At 46.5% G+C, this 16,046-nt stretch overlaps 2 protein-coding genes across 3 annotated transcripts; one reads left to right on the plus strand and one right to left on the minus strand.

Moving 5' to 3' along the window:
• Window positions 1–93: 93 nt before the first annotated feature.
• LOC109885299 (elongation factor 1-beta) lies at window positions 94–2,813 on the minus strand. The gene is made up of 6 exons (XM_020477146.2): window positions 2,649–2,813; window positions 1,935–2,057; window positions 1,520–1,637; window positions 1,170–1,236; window positions 757–882; window positions 94–393 (listed from the first exon to the last, which is right to left on the minus strand). Exons 1-6 carry the CDS (start codon window positions 2,726–2,728, stop codon window positions 239–241), a joined length of 669 nt encoding a protein of 222 aa, XP_020332735.2. The 5' UTR covers window positions 2,729–2,813; the 3' UTR covers window positions 94–238.
• Window positions 2,814–3,141: 328 nt separating this feature from the next.
• On the plus strand, window positions 3,142–15,336 carry LOC116352731 (NADH-ubiquinone oxidoreductase 75 kDa subunit, mitochondrial-like). 2 transcript variants are annotated; one of them, XM_031820738.1, is made up of 17 exons: window positions 3,142–3,438; window positions 3,987–4,063; window positions 4,187–4,278; window positions 4,396–4,662; window positions 4,740–4,870; window positions 6,036–6,221; window positions 6,339–6,473; window positions 6,587–6,701; window positions 8,355–8,500; window positions 9,066–9,194; window positions 12,264–12,393; window positions 12,498–12,658; window positions 12,903–13,057; window positions 13,207–13,382; window positions 14,533–14,667; window positions 14,865–14,937; window positions 15,078–15,336. In XM_031820738.1, exons 2-17 carry the CDS (start codon window positions 3,991–3,993, stop codon window positions 15,167–15,169), a joined length of 2,196 nt encoding a protein of 731 aa, XP_031676598.1. In that variant the 5' UTR covers window positions 3,142–3,438; window positions 3,987–3,990; the 3' UTR covers window positions 15,170–15,336. The 2 variants fall into 2 exon arrangements, with proteins under 2 accessions (XP_031676598.1, XP_031676599.1); XM_031820739.1 differs by lacking the exon at window positions 3,142–3,438 and adding an exon at window positions 3,667–3,685.
• Window positions 15,337–16,046: the final 710 nt, after the last annotated feature.

Here is a 16,046-nt window from a genome sequence, read left to right on the forward strand (position 1 = left end):
AATTAATCTCTACACAACCCATTTTAGAAACCAGGAAATGGCAGTGATATCAGCACATTTAGGACCCTCAGAGAATGCAATTCACCAGCCGAGTTTAGCCAAAATACCCAAGTCTTTACTCAAAAGCTACACAAACCAGGCAGAACCACTTGTCAGAATGTAAAAAAACTAACATTTTCCATCTGAAGTGCTTTTTATTACAACTCCAAAGTGCTCAGTGTCTTTGTTGGTAAGTGTTTTAGATCTTGTTGAAGGCAGCCACATCCATAGACTGGACGTAGTCCTCAAAGGCTGTAATCTGTTCCTCCAGCTGGTCTGTTCCCACCTTGTCGTCCTCTACCACACACCCGATCTGCAGCTTCTTGATGCCATAGCCCACTGGTACCAGCTTGGCTGAAGGGGGAGAAGGGAACAGATGTCAACACAAGTTTTGGTGGAGACATTCAAACAAGAGCAGAGCCCATGACAGATTGAGCAAGAGCTACAGAAGTGTTTGAGACCAAGCATCCCTGCCTTCCGTGGAGTGCAGACAGACCGGGACAGTAAGAAACATTTGTGTGCAGGGGGCAGCACTGAACCAGCTGCATTGTAACTTAACCTGCATCAGTCAATAGTAGCACTGGTAACTGTTGCACTGTCCTCAGGTTGTTCCCAGTGAATGGCTGGAATGAAACCATAGCAGGTCCATTCCAGCCTTTACCATGCGCTGTCATCCTTTCACCAGCCACCACTGTAGTGCACTCTTCCTGCACTTACACTGTCCCCAAAGCAGGCCGTCCATTGAGATGCTGCGAACACACTCCTCCAGCTTGGCCATGTCCGTCTCATCATCCCACGGTTTCACATCAAGCAGGATCGATGACTTGGCGATGAGTGTGGGCTCTGTGGTGGTGAGATGTGCACAGAAAGGACAGACATACTGACTGTGAGTGTCAACCCCTCAAAACAACCAAGCAAACAATGACCTTATATTGTCTGGCAGTACTCAGATTATAAAAAGGTGTCCATCACGAATCAGCCGAAAGATGGTGTTAGAATCATCATAGAATAGCCAGCTTTGTGCATGTGGGCAATGTTCCGTCCTTCACAGCGTCGCAGGACATGCACATGTTGTGACTTTTCTAGTCTACATTACACAAGGCGTGCAATGTTAGCTGTGCATGACGTACTCTTTGACTTCTTGGCGGCATAAGCTGCGATTCTCTCCTCCTTCAGCCTTTCTGCCTCTGCGTCCTCCTGCAGGAGTGAGAGAGCAAAGGTTAGTGGGGTCAGCTATGCTTGAGATGGATTTCCAACAGCCAACCATGTTCAATTCTACAAATACATTGCCTGTCTGCCCCCCCCCCCTTCATTTTTTTTGTATGTCAGCTCACTGAAGACTCCATATAAGACAGTCATTGCCGTAGAACATTTGGGGCCAACATGGATAGCTCTGCGTCTGACATCTCAGATAATTTGAAACAGCTCACCCGCTGAGGATTAATAAAGTTGAATTGAATTCAAAACAGGAAGCAGTCACCTCGTCGTCAGAGCCAAACAGGTCCATGTCATCATCGTCATCCTTTGAGTCTGTAGCTGTGTTGTCCGCCACCCCGGAAGGACCATACTGGCCCAGGGGCTTCTTTACACCTGGCAAACTGCAGTGAGGGGAGGGAGATGAGAAGGGGAAGACAGAAGTAAAGGACAACGGGCAGGGAAGAACAGTGAGTAGAGAAAGGGTAAAGAGGGCGAGGAGGTCAGAAAGGGCAAGTTAAACAGATGTCCCAATTCGTGTATACACCAATCTTATTTTCGTCCATGATCCAGACTCATCAGTACTAAAAGTTTGTGCATCAGACAATCAGGCGAAAGATGGTGTGAAATCATCATGCAAATCCTAGATCAGTAGCAACGGGTAACAAGTAATTAACTGGCAATTATAGTGCACAACTCACCTGCCCTTCTGGTTCTGGAATGACTTGATGTGGTTGTACCAGCGAAGAGCATGGCACTGGACTGTTGAGGGGGCTGAGGGGATTGCATCGAACACAGCCACGTCGGCCTGGGAGGGCACCCACCTGCACAGGGAGGAAAGTTAAACATAGAATGTGGACAATTGGATCCTAGATCTGTGCCTACAGCACATTGCAGATATAAAAGTGTAGCGGAGACTCCCGTGATTTCATTTCATACTTGATAACCATCACGCAAGTCGCAGAATACTACCTGAGCATTCTGGACCTTCCAAGTAAACCAAATACGCCCCCCCCCGGTTCAGTACCCGTATTTCACTCAAGGTGTAGTTGAGTTACCTAGCCATTTTAGTTAAATATTCGACTTCCCCTCCAATCTAGCACCTTCATGTGCAGCCGTCCACGTCCTTCAAACTAAGTTAGCAGGTAACCTCACGGAAGAGCATGTAACACCATTACCTACTATGGGTGTCCACAAAAGCTAGCCTCTGGTTTGGCGTCTACTTTAGGACGACACGAGTACAATAACTGATTTCAGAATCATATCCGTAAAATAATTTGCACGAAGTTCAGACCGCTAAGGTTAGGGAGAAGGTCGCTAACATAGCGAACTTGCCAACTGCGACGCCATTGTCGCGGTTGGCTGGCTAGCTTGGTCGATACATACAACAAAAATGGGTACAAATGCCTACCAACCCCTCGATGTAGCTCTTGTCGGCTAAAAAGTCGTTGAGGACCTTGAGGCCGCCAGGGGTTTTCAGGTCGCCAAAGCCCATTGTTCAAGATGCGTCTGAGACGAGACAATACGTGCAGTGCAGGAAGAGCGAAGGAACGAGGAAGGAACACGAGGAGGATTTTATACCAGTGACGGCGACCCGTGCGACTCCACCTCCCTGTTCTCTAATTTGAATGTTATTTTCTTCCATTCTAAAAACAATGTTACTTTCACCAAACTGCAGCTATACAATTAGAGATTCTATTATTATTTTGATCGTTTCACGTTTATACAGAAGTCTCACAAAATGCAGCATATAATCAGCATTCATCACTCTCGTAACAATAATGTTATAATACGATGCAAATAAAAAATCTGGCTTGCTAATGTATTTCAATATATATATATATATATATTAAACATCAAAGTGGCTATTTAAACAGTAAAAGCACACAAATCACGAACATTTAGGAAAGCATTTCAACCGGAAGTACTAACGTTTTACGGGGTGAAAGGGCATATTATAACTCAACAACGTTAAATATCTTTATGGTTATAATAGTTTTGAACATATGAATATGTTTTATTATTATGTAAATACATGTAACTTAATTTTAAATTAAGAAGTATGGGCAAAATTAGCTATTTCTTCCTTTAATATATCGTGGTGAATCGTTCATTTTCGTTGTTGTGACGGAGATTCCCAGTAGGATTGCTAGCTAGTACATACATAAATCGCTGTTCTGGTCAAGAAGGCCAAATAGCGACAAGGTAAGAATAAAATACCAATACTTCATTCCTATGTGACCATGCCGATTGTATAGTTTACAATCTTTGGATTTAGTAACAGCCAGCCGCTGAAAAATCAGTGCGATGTCCGGTGTCCTTGACTTGTAGTTAGCTAACATTGAACGCTTTAACTTGCTAACCTAGAAAGCATTCAACACCAACTCGAGTGGGGAGAAAACGTCAACAGCTGTACCAGGGCTAACTTCAGAGATAGGGGAGACCGTTAGATGTAACTTAACTGACGTGGACATGGATTCACTCTTATGTTGACTGTGTGTGTGACAACTTCTAGCAAGGCTGTCCGATTTTGTTGTAACATCTTGAGTTTACATCTCGTTACGCATTTGCCACTTGCCATAGATCACCGGTAGTGGTGCACATATATGATCATAATTAATCAAACTAATGTAATTTGTTATGACATATGCAACCCATACAGTGAATTACTCTTAGATAAGATAGCTACAAGTATTAGCTATAGCCACAGTAGCCAGTTAGAGATGTTTGACTTCTGCGCTCTCTCTTTCTAGCGTCATGTTGCGTTTGCCATCCGTTAGCCGCGCGCTAGCAGGGGCAGCCAAGGGCAGCCTGGCCCCCTCCAACAATGGTAAAGATCGTGTGTGCACCCTCAAGCTACTTGGATACATTCATGTGTTTTGAAGAGAACACTCACAATTTCTCTCTAGGGTTTCTGGTTGCTTTGAAGTGTAATCTCTATCTGTGTTTGCAGTGCGTACCTCAGCGAGAGCTGCCAGTAACATGGTGGAGGTGTTTGTTGATGGGAAACCAGTGGAGGTGCTGCCTGGAACCACCGTGCTGCAGGTAACCTTTGACCTCACCCTGACCCCAATCACCCTGTAGGGTTAAATTCTAGGCCTGGTGACTAATTGGGGTTGTGTGTTTTATCGTGACTGACTCATTGTATCCGTGTGTGTTTAGGCCTGTGAGAAGATGGGGGTGCAGATTCCTCGGTTCTGCTACCATGAGCGCCTGTCCGTGGCTGGGAACTGCAGAATGTGTCTGGTGGAGATTGAGAAAGCCCCAAAGCTGGCGGCCGCGTGCGCCATGCCAGTGATGAAAGGCTGGAACATCCTAACCAACTCAGAGAAGACCCGCAAGGCCAGAGAGGGAGTGATGGAGTTCCTGCTGGCTAACCACCCTCTGGACTGCCCCATCTGTGACCAGGGAGGAGAGTGTGACCTTCAGGTAAAAACACACTCTGGATGTGTAAATGGACACACACACACTGACTGTTGTGTTTTTGGGTTTGGTTTGTGTCTCAGGACCAGTCCATGCAGTTTGGTTCAGACCGCAGTCGTTTCTCTGAGGACAAGCGGGCTGTGGAGGATAAGAACATTGGACCACTCATCAAAACAATCATGACCCGCTGCATCCAGTGCACACGCTGCATCCGGTGAGTACTATGCTCAGTATGTCCTTCTCAGCCACCATACTCCTCACTCTCTCTCTCACTCCCTTCGCTTGGTTAAAAAAAATCTCTATATATATACACTACCATTCAATGGAATATCTACATAGGCGTAGAGGCCCATTATCAGCAACCATCACTCCTGTGTTCCAATGGCATGTTGTGTTAGCTAATCCAAGTTTATCATTTTAAAGGCTAATTGATCATTAGAAAACCCTTTTTCAATTACGTTTGCACAGCTGAAAACTGTTGTGCTGATTAAGGAAGCAATAAAACTGGCCATCTTTAGACTAGTTGAGTATCTGGAGCATCATCATTTGTGGGTTTGATTACAGGCCAGTTTCTAGCATGGAATAGCCTTAATTTCTCAGAACAAGAATAGACTGCCGAGTTTAAGAAATTCCTTGTTTCTGGCCATTTTGAGCCTGTAATCGAACCCACAAATGCTGATGCTCCAGATACTCAACTAGTCTAAAGATATAATTGCATAATTGCAAAAGCATTTTCTAATGATCAATTAGCCATTTAAAATGATAAACTTGGGATTAGCTAACAGAATGTGCCATTAGAACACAGGAGTGATGGTTGCTGATAATGGGCGTCTGTACGCCTATGTAGATATTCCATTAAAAAAAATCTGCCGTTTCCAGCTACAATAGTAATTTACAAGATTAACAACGTCTGATCAATTTGATGTTATTTTAATGGACCATTTTAATTTTTCCAAATCAAGGACATTTCTAAGTGACCCCTTTAGAACAGTAGTGTATATTTAACTTTTATTTAACTAAGGAACTCAATTAAGAAACAAATCTTATTTACAATGACGGCCTATCCCGGCCAAACCAGGACGATGCTGGGCCTATTGTGCGCCGCCCTATGGGACTCCCAATCACAGCCGGGTGTGATACAGCCTGGATTTGAACCAGGGACTGTAGTGATGCCTCTTGCACTGAGATGCAGTGTCTTAGACCGCTGTGCCACACGGGAGCCCTAGTATGTCCTTCTCAGCCACCGTACTCCTATCTCCACTCTGTATACATTCTAATGCTAGGCCTTTGTGCCCAAATGCCAGTTTTGCCTGTGAGATTGCAGGCCATGGGGTGGTATTGACCAGTTGATTTGATTGTTTTTTTTCTCCCTGTGCCAGTTTTGCCAGTGAGATTGCAGGTGTAGAGGACCTGGGTACCACAGGCAGAGGGAACAACATGCAGGTGGGAACGTACGTGGAGAAGATGTTCATGTCCGAGATGTCAGGAAACGTCATCGACATCTGTCCTGTAGGAGCCCTCACTTCCAAACCATACGCCTTCACCTCACGACCCTGGGAGACCAGGTAAGTGTGTGTTTGTAAAAAAGGACGATGGAACTACACTCTAGATCTAGTATATAGACATGATAGAGGTGGAGGCAGTACCATTGTTGGGTGTGTAACCTTGCTGTGTGTTTGCAGGAAGACTGAGTCTATAGATGTGTTGGATGCAGTAGGCAGTAACATCATTGTGAGTACGCGTGGTGGAGAGGTGATGAGGGTTCTGCCCCGCCTGAACGAAGACATCAACGAGGAGTGGATCTCAGACAAGACCAGGTGAGACATAGAACTTGCCCACACCTGGCCCTAACCACACCCCTTACCTGTCTATCACCCTGCAAACAGCTGGGACTTCAATCAGAATATATAATGTGTGTGTGTGTGTGTAGGTTTGCGTATGACGGTCTGAAGCGCCAGAGGCTGACCCAGCCTATGGTGAAGGACGCGTCAGGACAGCTGGTCCCCACATCCTGGGAAGACGTACTCACACGTGTGGCCGGAGCAGTAAGTCTCTGTGTAGTGTCTGTCGCTGATGTCACTCAACAGACATGTTGGACACTGTAGGCAATGACATTGTTTTCTGTCAGTCTGAAGATCTGAAGTGGTGTCTAATCTTTATGTCTGTATAAAGAGTTAGTATATACAGTGCATTCCAAAAGTATTCAGACCCCTTGACTTTTCCCACATTTTGTTGCGTTACAGCCTTATTCTAAAGGTGATTAAATCGTTTTTCCCCCCTCAATCTACACACAATACCCCATAATGACAAAGCAAAAACCGTTTTTTTAAGAAATGTTTGCAAATGTATTAAAAATTAACATATCACATTTACATAAGTATTCAGACCCTTTACTCAGTACATTGTTGAAGCACCTATTGGAAGCGATTACAGCCTTGAGTCTTCTTGGGTGTGACGCTACAAGCTTGGCGCACCTGTATTTGGGGAGTTTTTCCCCTTCTCTGCAGATCCTCTCAAGCTCTGTCAGGTTGGAAGGGGAGCGTCACTGCACAGCTATTTTCAGGTCTCTTCAGAGATGTTTGATCTGGTTCAATTCCGGGCTCTGGCTGGGCCACTCAATGACATTGAGACTTGTCCCGAAGCCACTCCTGCGTTGTCTTGGCTGTGTGCTTAGGGTTGTTGTCCTGTTGGGAGGTGAACCTTCGCCCCAGTCTGAGAACCTGCTCCAGAGTGCTCAGGACTTCATCAAAGATCTCTCAGTACTTTGCTCCGTTCATCTCCATCCAGGCCAAAGTGTTCAATCGTGGTTTCATCAGACCTGAGAATCCTGTTTCTCATGGTCTTAGAGTCATTTAGGTGCCTTTTGACAAACTCCAAGCAGGTTGTCATGTGCCATTTACTGAGGAGTGGCTTCCGTCTGGCCACTCTACCATAAATACCTGATTGGCGGAGTGCTGCAGAGATGGTTGTACTTCTGGATGTTTCTCCCATCTCCACAGAGGAACTCTGGAGCTCTGTCAGAGTGACCATCGGGTTCTTTGCCACCTCCCTGACTAAGGCCCTTCTCCCCCGATTGCTCAGTTTGGCCGGGCGGCCAGATCTAGGATGAGTCTTAGTGGTTCTAAACTTCCTCCATTTAATAATGACGAAGGCCACTGTGCTCTTGGGGAACTTCAATGCTGCAGAATTTTTGGGGTACCCTTCCCCAGATCTGTGCCTCGACACAATCCTGTCTCAGAGCTCTTTGGACAATTCCTTCAACCACATGGCTTGATTTTTGCTCTGACATGCACTGTCAACTGTGGGACCTTATATAGACAGGTGTGTGCCTTTCCAAATCATGTCCAATCATTTGAATTGACCACAGGTGGACTCCAAGTTGTACAAACATCTTAAGGATGATCAATGGAAACAGGATGCACCTGTGCTCAATTTAGAGTCTCATAGCAAAGGTTCTGAATACTTATGTAAATATTGTATTTCTGTTTTGGAAAATACATTTGATAACATTTCTATAAACCTGTTTTCACTTTGTCATTGTGGGGTATTGTGATGTCAAAATGGGCATTGTGTGTAGCTTGAGGAAATACATTAATTTAATACATTTTAAAATGAGTCTGTAACGTAACAAAATGAAGGGGTCTGAATACTTTCCTGAATGCACTGTATGTATGTTTAGGTATCGTGTGTGTGTATAGTTGCAGGGAGCCCAGGGCAGTGACGTGGCAGCCATAGCTGGAGGCATGGTGGATGCAGAGGCTCTGGTGTCTCTGAAGGACCTGCTCAACAGACTGAACAGTGACAACCTCTGTACCGAGGAGGTCTTCCCTGATGCTGGGGCTGGGTGAGTCGGGGTGGGGGTCTTCCCTGATACTGGGGCTGGGTGAGACAGGGTGGAGGTCTTCCCTGATGCTGGGTGAGTCAGGGTGGGGGTCTTCCCTGATGCTAGGGCTGGGTGAGTCAGGGTGGGAGTCTTTCCTGATGCTGTGGCTGTGTGAGTCAGGGTGGGAGTCTTCCTTGATGCTGTGGCTGGGTGAGTCAGGGTTGGAGGTCTTCCTTGATGCTGGGGCTGGGTGAGTCAGGGTGGAGGTCTTCCCTGATGCTGGGACTGGGTGAGTCAGGGTGGGAGTCTTCCCTGCCACTGGGGCTGGTTAAATCAGGGAGGGGGAGGTAGGAAAGGGTGGGGGAGCATGCTGAGTCAGTGGGGAGGGAGGGGAAGAATAAGGGTGTGGGAGTAAGGGGTGAGTAGTGGGGAAGGAGTTAGTGGGAGTGAGTGTTGTGTCATGGTTAGATTATGGTTGGTTATGGTATAGTAATAATAGTTTGTATTATGGTAAGTAATAGGTTGTATTATGGTTAGTAAAAGGTTGGCTCATGGTTAGTAAAAGGTTGTATTGTGGTTTGTGTAGCTCTGACCTGCGTTCCAACTACCTGCTGAACTCTGGGATCAGTGGCATTGAGGAAGCTGACCTGCTGTTACTTATAGGAACCAACCCTCGTTACGAGGCCCCACTCTTCAATGCACGCGTCCGCAAGAGGTACACACACACACACACACACACACACACACACACACACACACACACACACACACACACACACACACACACACACCTACACACACACACACACCTACACACCTACACACACACACACACCTACACACACACACACACCTAAACACACACACACACACCTAAACACACACACACACACACACACACCTAAACACACACACACACCTAAACACACACACACACCTAAACTCACACACACACACGCACACGCACAAACACATCTACACTCACTCACACACACACACACACACCAACCCTCGCTACGAGACCCCACTCTTCAATGCACGCGTCCGCAAGAGGTACACACACACACCTAAACTCACTCACACACACATCTAAACATGGGCCACACACACACACACACACCTAAACATGGGCTACACACACACACACACACACCTAAACATGGGCTACACACACACACACACACACACACCTAAACATGGGCTACACACACACACACACACACACACCTAAACATGGGCTACACACACACACACACCTAAACATGGGCTACACACACACACACACACCTAAACATGGGCTACACACACACACACACACCTAAACATGGGCTACACACACACACACACACCTAAACATGGGCTACACACACACACACACACCTAAACATGGGCTACACACACACACACACACCTAAACATGGGCTACACACACACACACACACACACCTAAACATGGGCTACACACACACACACACACACCTAAACATGGGCCACACACACCTAAACATGGGCTACACACACACACCTAAACATGGGCTACACACACACACCTAAACATGGGCTACACACACACACACACACACACACACCTAAACATGGGCTACACACACACACACACACACCTAAACATGGGCTACACACACACACACACACACACCTAAACATGGGCTACACACACACACACACACACACCTAAACATGGGCTACACACACACACACACACCTAAACATGGGCTACACACACACACACACACCTAAACATGGGCTACACACACACACACACACCTAAACATGGGCTACACACACACACACCTAAACATGGGCTACACACACACACACACACACACCTAAACATGGGCTACACACACACACACACACACCTAAACATGGGCCACACACACCTAAACATGGGCTACACACACACACCTAAACATGGGCTACACACACACACACACACACACACACCTAAACATGGGCTACACACACACACACACACACCTAAACATGGGCTACACACACACACACCTAAACATGGGCGACACACACACACACACACACACACACACACACACCTACACACACACACACCTACACACCTACACACACACACACACCTACACACACACACACACCTACACACACACACACACCTAAACACACACACACACACCTAAACACACACACACACACACACACACCTAAACACACACACACACCTAAACACACACACACACCTAAACTCACACACACACACACCTAAACTCACACACACACACACACACACACCTAAACTCACACACACACACGCACACGCACAAACACATCTACACTCACTCACACACACACACACACACCAACCCTCGCTACGAGACCCCACTCTTCAATGCACGCGTCCGCAAGAGGTACACACACACACCTAAACTCACTCACACACACATCTAAACATGGGCCACACACACACACACACACCTAAACATGGGCTACACACACACACACACACACACCTAAACATGGGCTACACACACACACACACACACACACCTAAACATGGGCTACACACACACACACACACACACACCTAAACATGGGCTACACACACACACACACCTAAACATGGGCTACACACACACACACACACCTAAACATGGGCTACACACACACACACACCTAAACATGGGCTACACACACACACACACACCTAAACATGGGCTACACACACACACACACACCTAAACATGGGCTACACACACACACACACACCTAAACATGGGCTACACACACACACACACACACACCTAAACATGGGCTACACACACACACACACACACCTAAACATGGGCCACACACACCTAACATGGGCTACACACACACACCTAAACATGGGCTACACACACACACCTAAACATGGGCTACACACACACACACACACACACACACACCTAAACATGGGCTACACACACACACACACACACCTAAACATGGGCTACACACACACACACACACACACCTAAACATGGGCTACACACACACACACACACCTAAACATGGGCTACACACACACACACCTAACATGGGCTACACACACACACACACACCTAAACATGGCTACACACACACACACACACACCTAAACATGGGCTACACACACACACACCTAAACATGGGCTACACACACACACACACACACACCTAAACATGGGCTACACACACACACACACACACCTAAACATGGGCCACACACACCTAAACATGGGCTACACACACACACCTAAACATGGGCTACACACACACACACACACACACACACCTAAACATGGGCTACACACACACACACACACACCTAAACATGGGCTACACACACACACACCTAAACATGGGCGACACACACACACACACACACACACACACACACACACACACCTAAACATGGGCTACACACACACACTCACACACACACACACACACACACACACACACACACATACATATATCTAAACTCACTCACTCACTCACACACATATACATATATCTAAACTCACTCACTCACTCACACACATATCTAAACTCACTCACACACACACCAATCCTTGCTGTGAGGTCCCGCTTTCTTCAACAGATGTATCTAAAAGTGCTACCTGCACAAATACACACACACATTAATTGATGTCTGCAGCTCACACACACACACACACACACACACACACACACACACACACACACACACACACACACACACCAACTTGCAGTAGGAAGCCTCCCTCATCATCTCCCCCTCCCCTCTCAGCTGGTTGCATAATGAGTTGAAGGTGTCTGTGGTGGGGAGCAGTGTGGATCTGAGTTACACTTACGACCACCTGGGAGAGTCCACTCAGGTGCTGCAGGACATCGCTAACGGAACACACCCCTTCTGCCAGGTAACCACGGCCTTCCATAATGGTGTGTACTACTGGACGTGATCCAGCTCTGTGGTTATGCACTGCCCTAACCTTTCCCCGGTCCCTCTCTCTCTCCCCGCCAGGTGCTCGCGCAGGCCAAGCAGCCGGTAGTGGTGGTGGGCAGTGCCTCTCTTCAGAGGGACGATGGAGGAGCCATCTTGAGCTCTGTGCAAACCATCGCCCAGAATGCCCGGGCCAGCAGCGGAGTGGAGGAGGGCTGGAAGGTCCTCAACGTGCTGCACAGGTTAGCATGCTAAAGCTATCACTGGGCTAACTTCTAGTCGCATTTAGCATCCAGCTATTATTAGCATTTAGTAAATGGCTAATATTAGCATTTAGCATCTAGCTTTTACTAGCATTTAGCATACAGCTAACAACTTAGTCTATCCCTACTAGCATCCAATCATCAAATAAAGGTGAAATAAAAAATATATATATTCTTGTGTGTGTGTCTACTAGCGTCCAATCATATTTTTGTCTATCTGCAGGGTAGCCAGTCAGGTGGCAGCCCTGGACCTGGGCTACAAGGCGGGGGTGGAGTCTATCCGTAAAGCCCCACCCAAGGTTCTGTTCCTGCTAGGAGCTGACAGAGAATGCATCACCAGACAAGACCTGCCTAAAGACTGCATGATCATTTACCAGGGTACACACCTATCTATCTGTACACACACACACACACACACAGGACAGCATGTTCATTTATCAGGGTAGAACACCCAGTGCACTTCCCATGATACACACAATTGTCATGCTATATACAGCATATGTATGGTAAATGTGTATCGTTGCCAGGTCACCATGGAGATGTGGGTGCCACCATGGCTGATGTCATCCTGCCCGGTGCGGCGTACACTGAGAAGAATGGAACATATGTCAACACAGAGGGGAGGAGTCAACAGACACGCGTGGCCGTCACTGCGCCCGGCATGGCCAGGGAGGACTGGAAGATCATCAGAGCCATCTCCGAGGTACACACACACACACACACACACACACATATATATACCGTATACATTTCTTGAAGACTGTGTGTGTGTGTGTGTGTGTGTGTGTGTATATGTAACTGTGGTTGTATATGTAACTGTGGTTGTATATGTAACTGTGGGTGTATATGTAACTGTGGGTGTATATGTAACTGTGGGTGTATATGTAACTGTGGGTGTATATGTAACTGTGGGTGTATATGTAACTGTGGGTGTATATGTAACTGTGGGTGTATATGTAACTGTGGGTGTGGGTGTATATGTAACTGTGGGTGTGGGTGTATATGTAACTGTGGGTGTATATGTAACTGTGGGTGTATATGTAACTGTGGGTGTGGGTGTATATGTAACTGTGGGTGTATATGTAACTGTGGGTGTGGTTGTATATGTAACTGTGTGTGTGGGTGTATATGTAACTGTGGGTGTATGTAACTGTGGGTGTATATGTAACTGTGTGTGTGGGTGTATATGTAACTGTGGGTGTGGGTGTATATGTAACTGTGGGTGTATATGTAACTGTGGGTGTATATGTAACTGTGGGTGTATATGTAACTGTGGGTGTATATGTAACTGTGGGTGTGGTTGTATATGTAACTGTGTGTGTGGGTGTATATGTAACTGTGGGTGTATATGTAACTGTGGGTGTATATGTAACTGTGGTTGTATATGTAACTGTGTGTGTGGGTGTATATGTAACTGTGGGTGTGGGTGTATATGTAACTGTGGGTGTGGTTGTATATGTAACTGTGGGTGTATATGTAACTGGGTGTATATGTAACTGTGGGTGTGGGTGTATATGTAACTGTGGTTGTATATGTAACTGTGGGTGTATATGTAACTGTGGGTGTATATGTAACTGTGGGTGTATATGTAACTGTGGGTGTATATGTAACTGTGGGTGTATATGTAACTGTGGGTGTATATGTAACTGTGGGTGTATATGTAACTGTGGGTGTATATGTAACTGTGGGTGTATATGTAACTGTGGGTGTGGGTGTATATGTAACTGTGGGTGTATATGTAACTGTGGGTGTGGTTGTATATGTAACTGTGGGTGTATATGTAACTGTGGGTGTATATGTAACTGTGGGTGTATATGTAACTGTGGGTGTATATGTAACTGTGTGTGTTGCAGCTGGCGGGGCTGACTCTGCCCTATGACTCTGTGGATGAGGTGAGGGGTCGGCTGGCCGAGGTTTCTCCTAACCTGGTCCGCTACAACGACGTTGAGGAAGCCAACTACTTTAAACAGGCCAACCAGCTCTCACAGGTAACCCTTAACCTTTTACCCCTAACCTCAAACTCTCACAGGTCAGAACATAACCTTGAACATTCCACCCCTTAACTGACTTTTCTTTACGATCAGCTGTTATGAAATCATAAATGGAGACTGTGGTCTTTGACACTGAAATTGAGAGCAACCTCAACTGTCCTTTATTTCTCTGTCTCTCTGTCTGTCTCTCTCAGGCTGTGAATCAGACTCTTCTAGCAGATCCTCTGGTCTCTCCTCAGCTGACCGCTAAAGACTTCTATATGACAGGTATGTATAATGTATCATAGCACAGCTGTGAATGTGTTGTCAGACTGATGAGAGGGTGGAATGCACATGGATAACTGGTGGGATCCTCTCGTCACGTGTGTGTGTGTGTGTGTGTGTAACATTCTCTATCTCTCCCATAGATCCCATTAGCAGAGCGTCTCAGACCATGGCCAAGTGTGTGAAGGCCGTCACAGAGGGAGCTGACGCCGTCGATGAACCATCCATCTGCTGAACTCATACGCACACACTCAGACAGCCAAAACACACACAGTGATGTTGCTCTCCTTTATTTAAGTAGTTTTTTGCTGATTGCTGTAAAGATGTTCGAGGGAAGAGGCTTTGTTAAAGAAAGCTGAAAATGAAACTGTACTCTGATTATGAAATAAATCCTATCCTGTAGCACTCTGTCCTTGTGTTATTACCCTCATGAGGTCATCTCCAACACCACTGTTTGTCCTTTGTTCCACACACATTATAACAGTTTTCTGTCTTGTTTCTACTTTGTGGAGTTGAAGCGTTGTAGCCAACACAGAGTGACGTCAGCAGAGATGTTCTGTTCTAAACCTGTCAGACATCAATTTCATTCAGACTCCTGTCTTGAACTTCCCTAAGACGTATTTCAGGGTGTGGAGAGCTAATGGCAGGACAGGTCAGATGTTCTTCTGTAGTGCGAGGTGTGTGGGGAACGGTATCGTAGGTGCCTGCTGTTATGTCCTCTCCCCAGGGGTGGTAATAGATGGGGCTGGCGAGAGGAGTCTGTTCACGTGGTGCAGATTGCGATTTGTGTGCTGGGGCTCGCTGTGCTATTCAGTGTGTTCTGCCTGGGCTATGACCTCCTCACAAGGACCGAGAGCGTGGTCACCTTACTGACCTCCAAAGATGCCATGGTGGAGGTGTACTACAGTAGTGCTGGACCCAACAGAGTGGAGAGAGTAGGAGACAGAGATAAGCTGTGAAGGAGAGAGTAGGAGACCGAAGCTGTGGAGGAGAGAGAAGAAAGAGATAAGCTGTGGAGGAAAGAGTAGGAGACAGAGAAGCTGTGGAGGAGAGAGTAGGAGACGGAGATAAGCTGTGGAGGAAAGAGGATACAGAGATAAGCTGTGGAGGAA

The sequence above is a fragment of the Oncorhynchus kisutch genome, unplaced genomic scaffold, assembly GCF_002021735.2.
Source record: "Oncorhynchus kisutch isolate 150728-3 unplaced genomic scaffold, Okis_V2 scaffold3610, whole genome shotgun sequence".
Lineage (NCBI taxonomy): Eukaryota > Metazoa > Chordata > Actinopteri > Salmoniformes > Salmonidae > Oncorhynchus > Oncorhynchus kisutch.

Coding starts and splice junctions, on each gene's coding strand:
- LOC109885299 (XM_020477146.2), bottom strand. CDS start 2,728: ATGGGCTTTGGCGACCTGAAAACCCCTGGCGGCCTCAAGGTCCTCAAC. Junction 883..1,169: donor TGCCGCCAAGAAGTCAAAGA/GTACGTCATGCA, acceptor TCACCACCACAG/AGCCCACACTCATCGCCAAG. Junction 394..756: donor CGGCCTGCTTTGGGGACAGT/GTAAGTGCAGGA, acceptor CTCCCCCTTCAG/CCAAGCTGGTACCAGTGGGC.
- LOC116352731 (XM_031820738.1), top strand. CDS start 3,991: ATGTTGCGTTTGCCATCCGTTAGCCGCGCGCTAGCAGGGGCAGCCAAG. Junction 6,222..6,338: donor TCACGACCCTGGGAGACCAG/GTAAGTGTGTGT, acceptor GTGTGTTTGCAG/GAAGACTGAGTCTATAGATG. Junction 8,501..9,065: donor TTCCCTGATGCTGGGGCTGG/GTGAGTCGGGGT, acceptor TGGTTTGTGTAG/CTCTGACCTGCGTTCCAACT.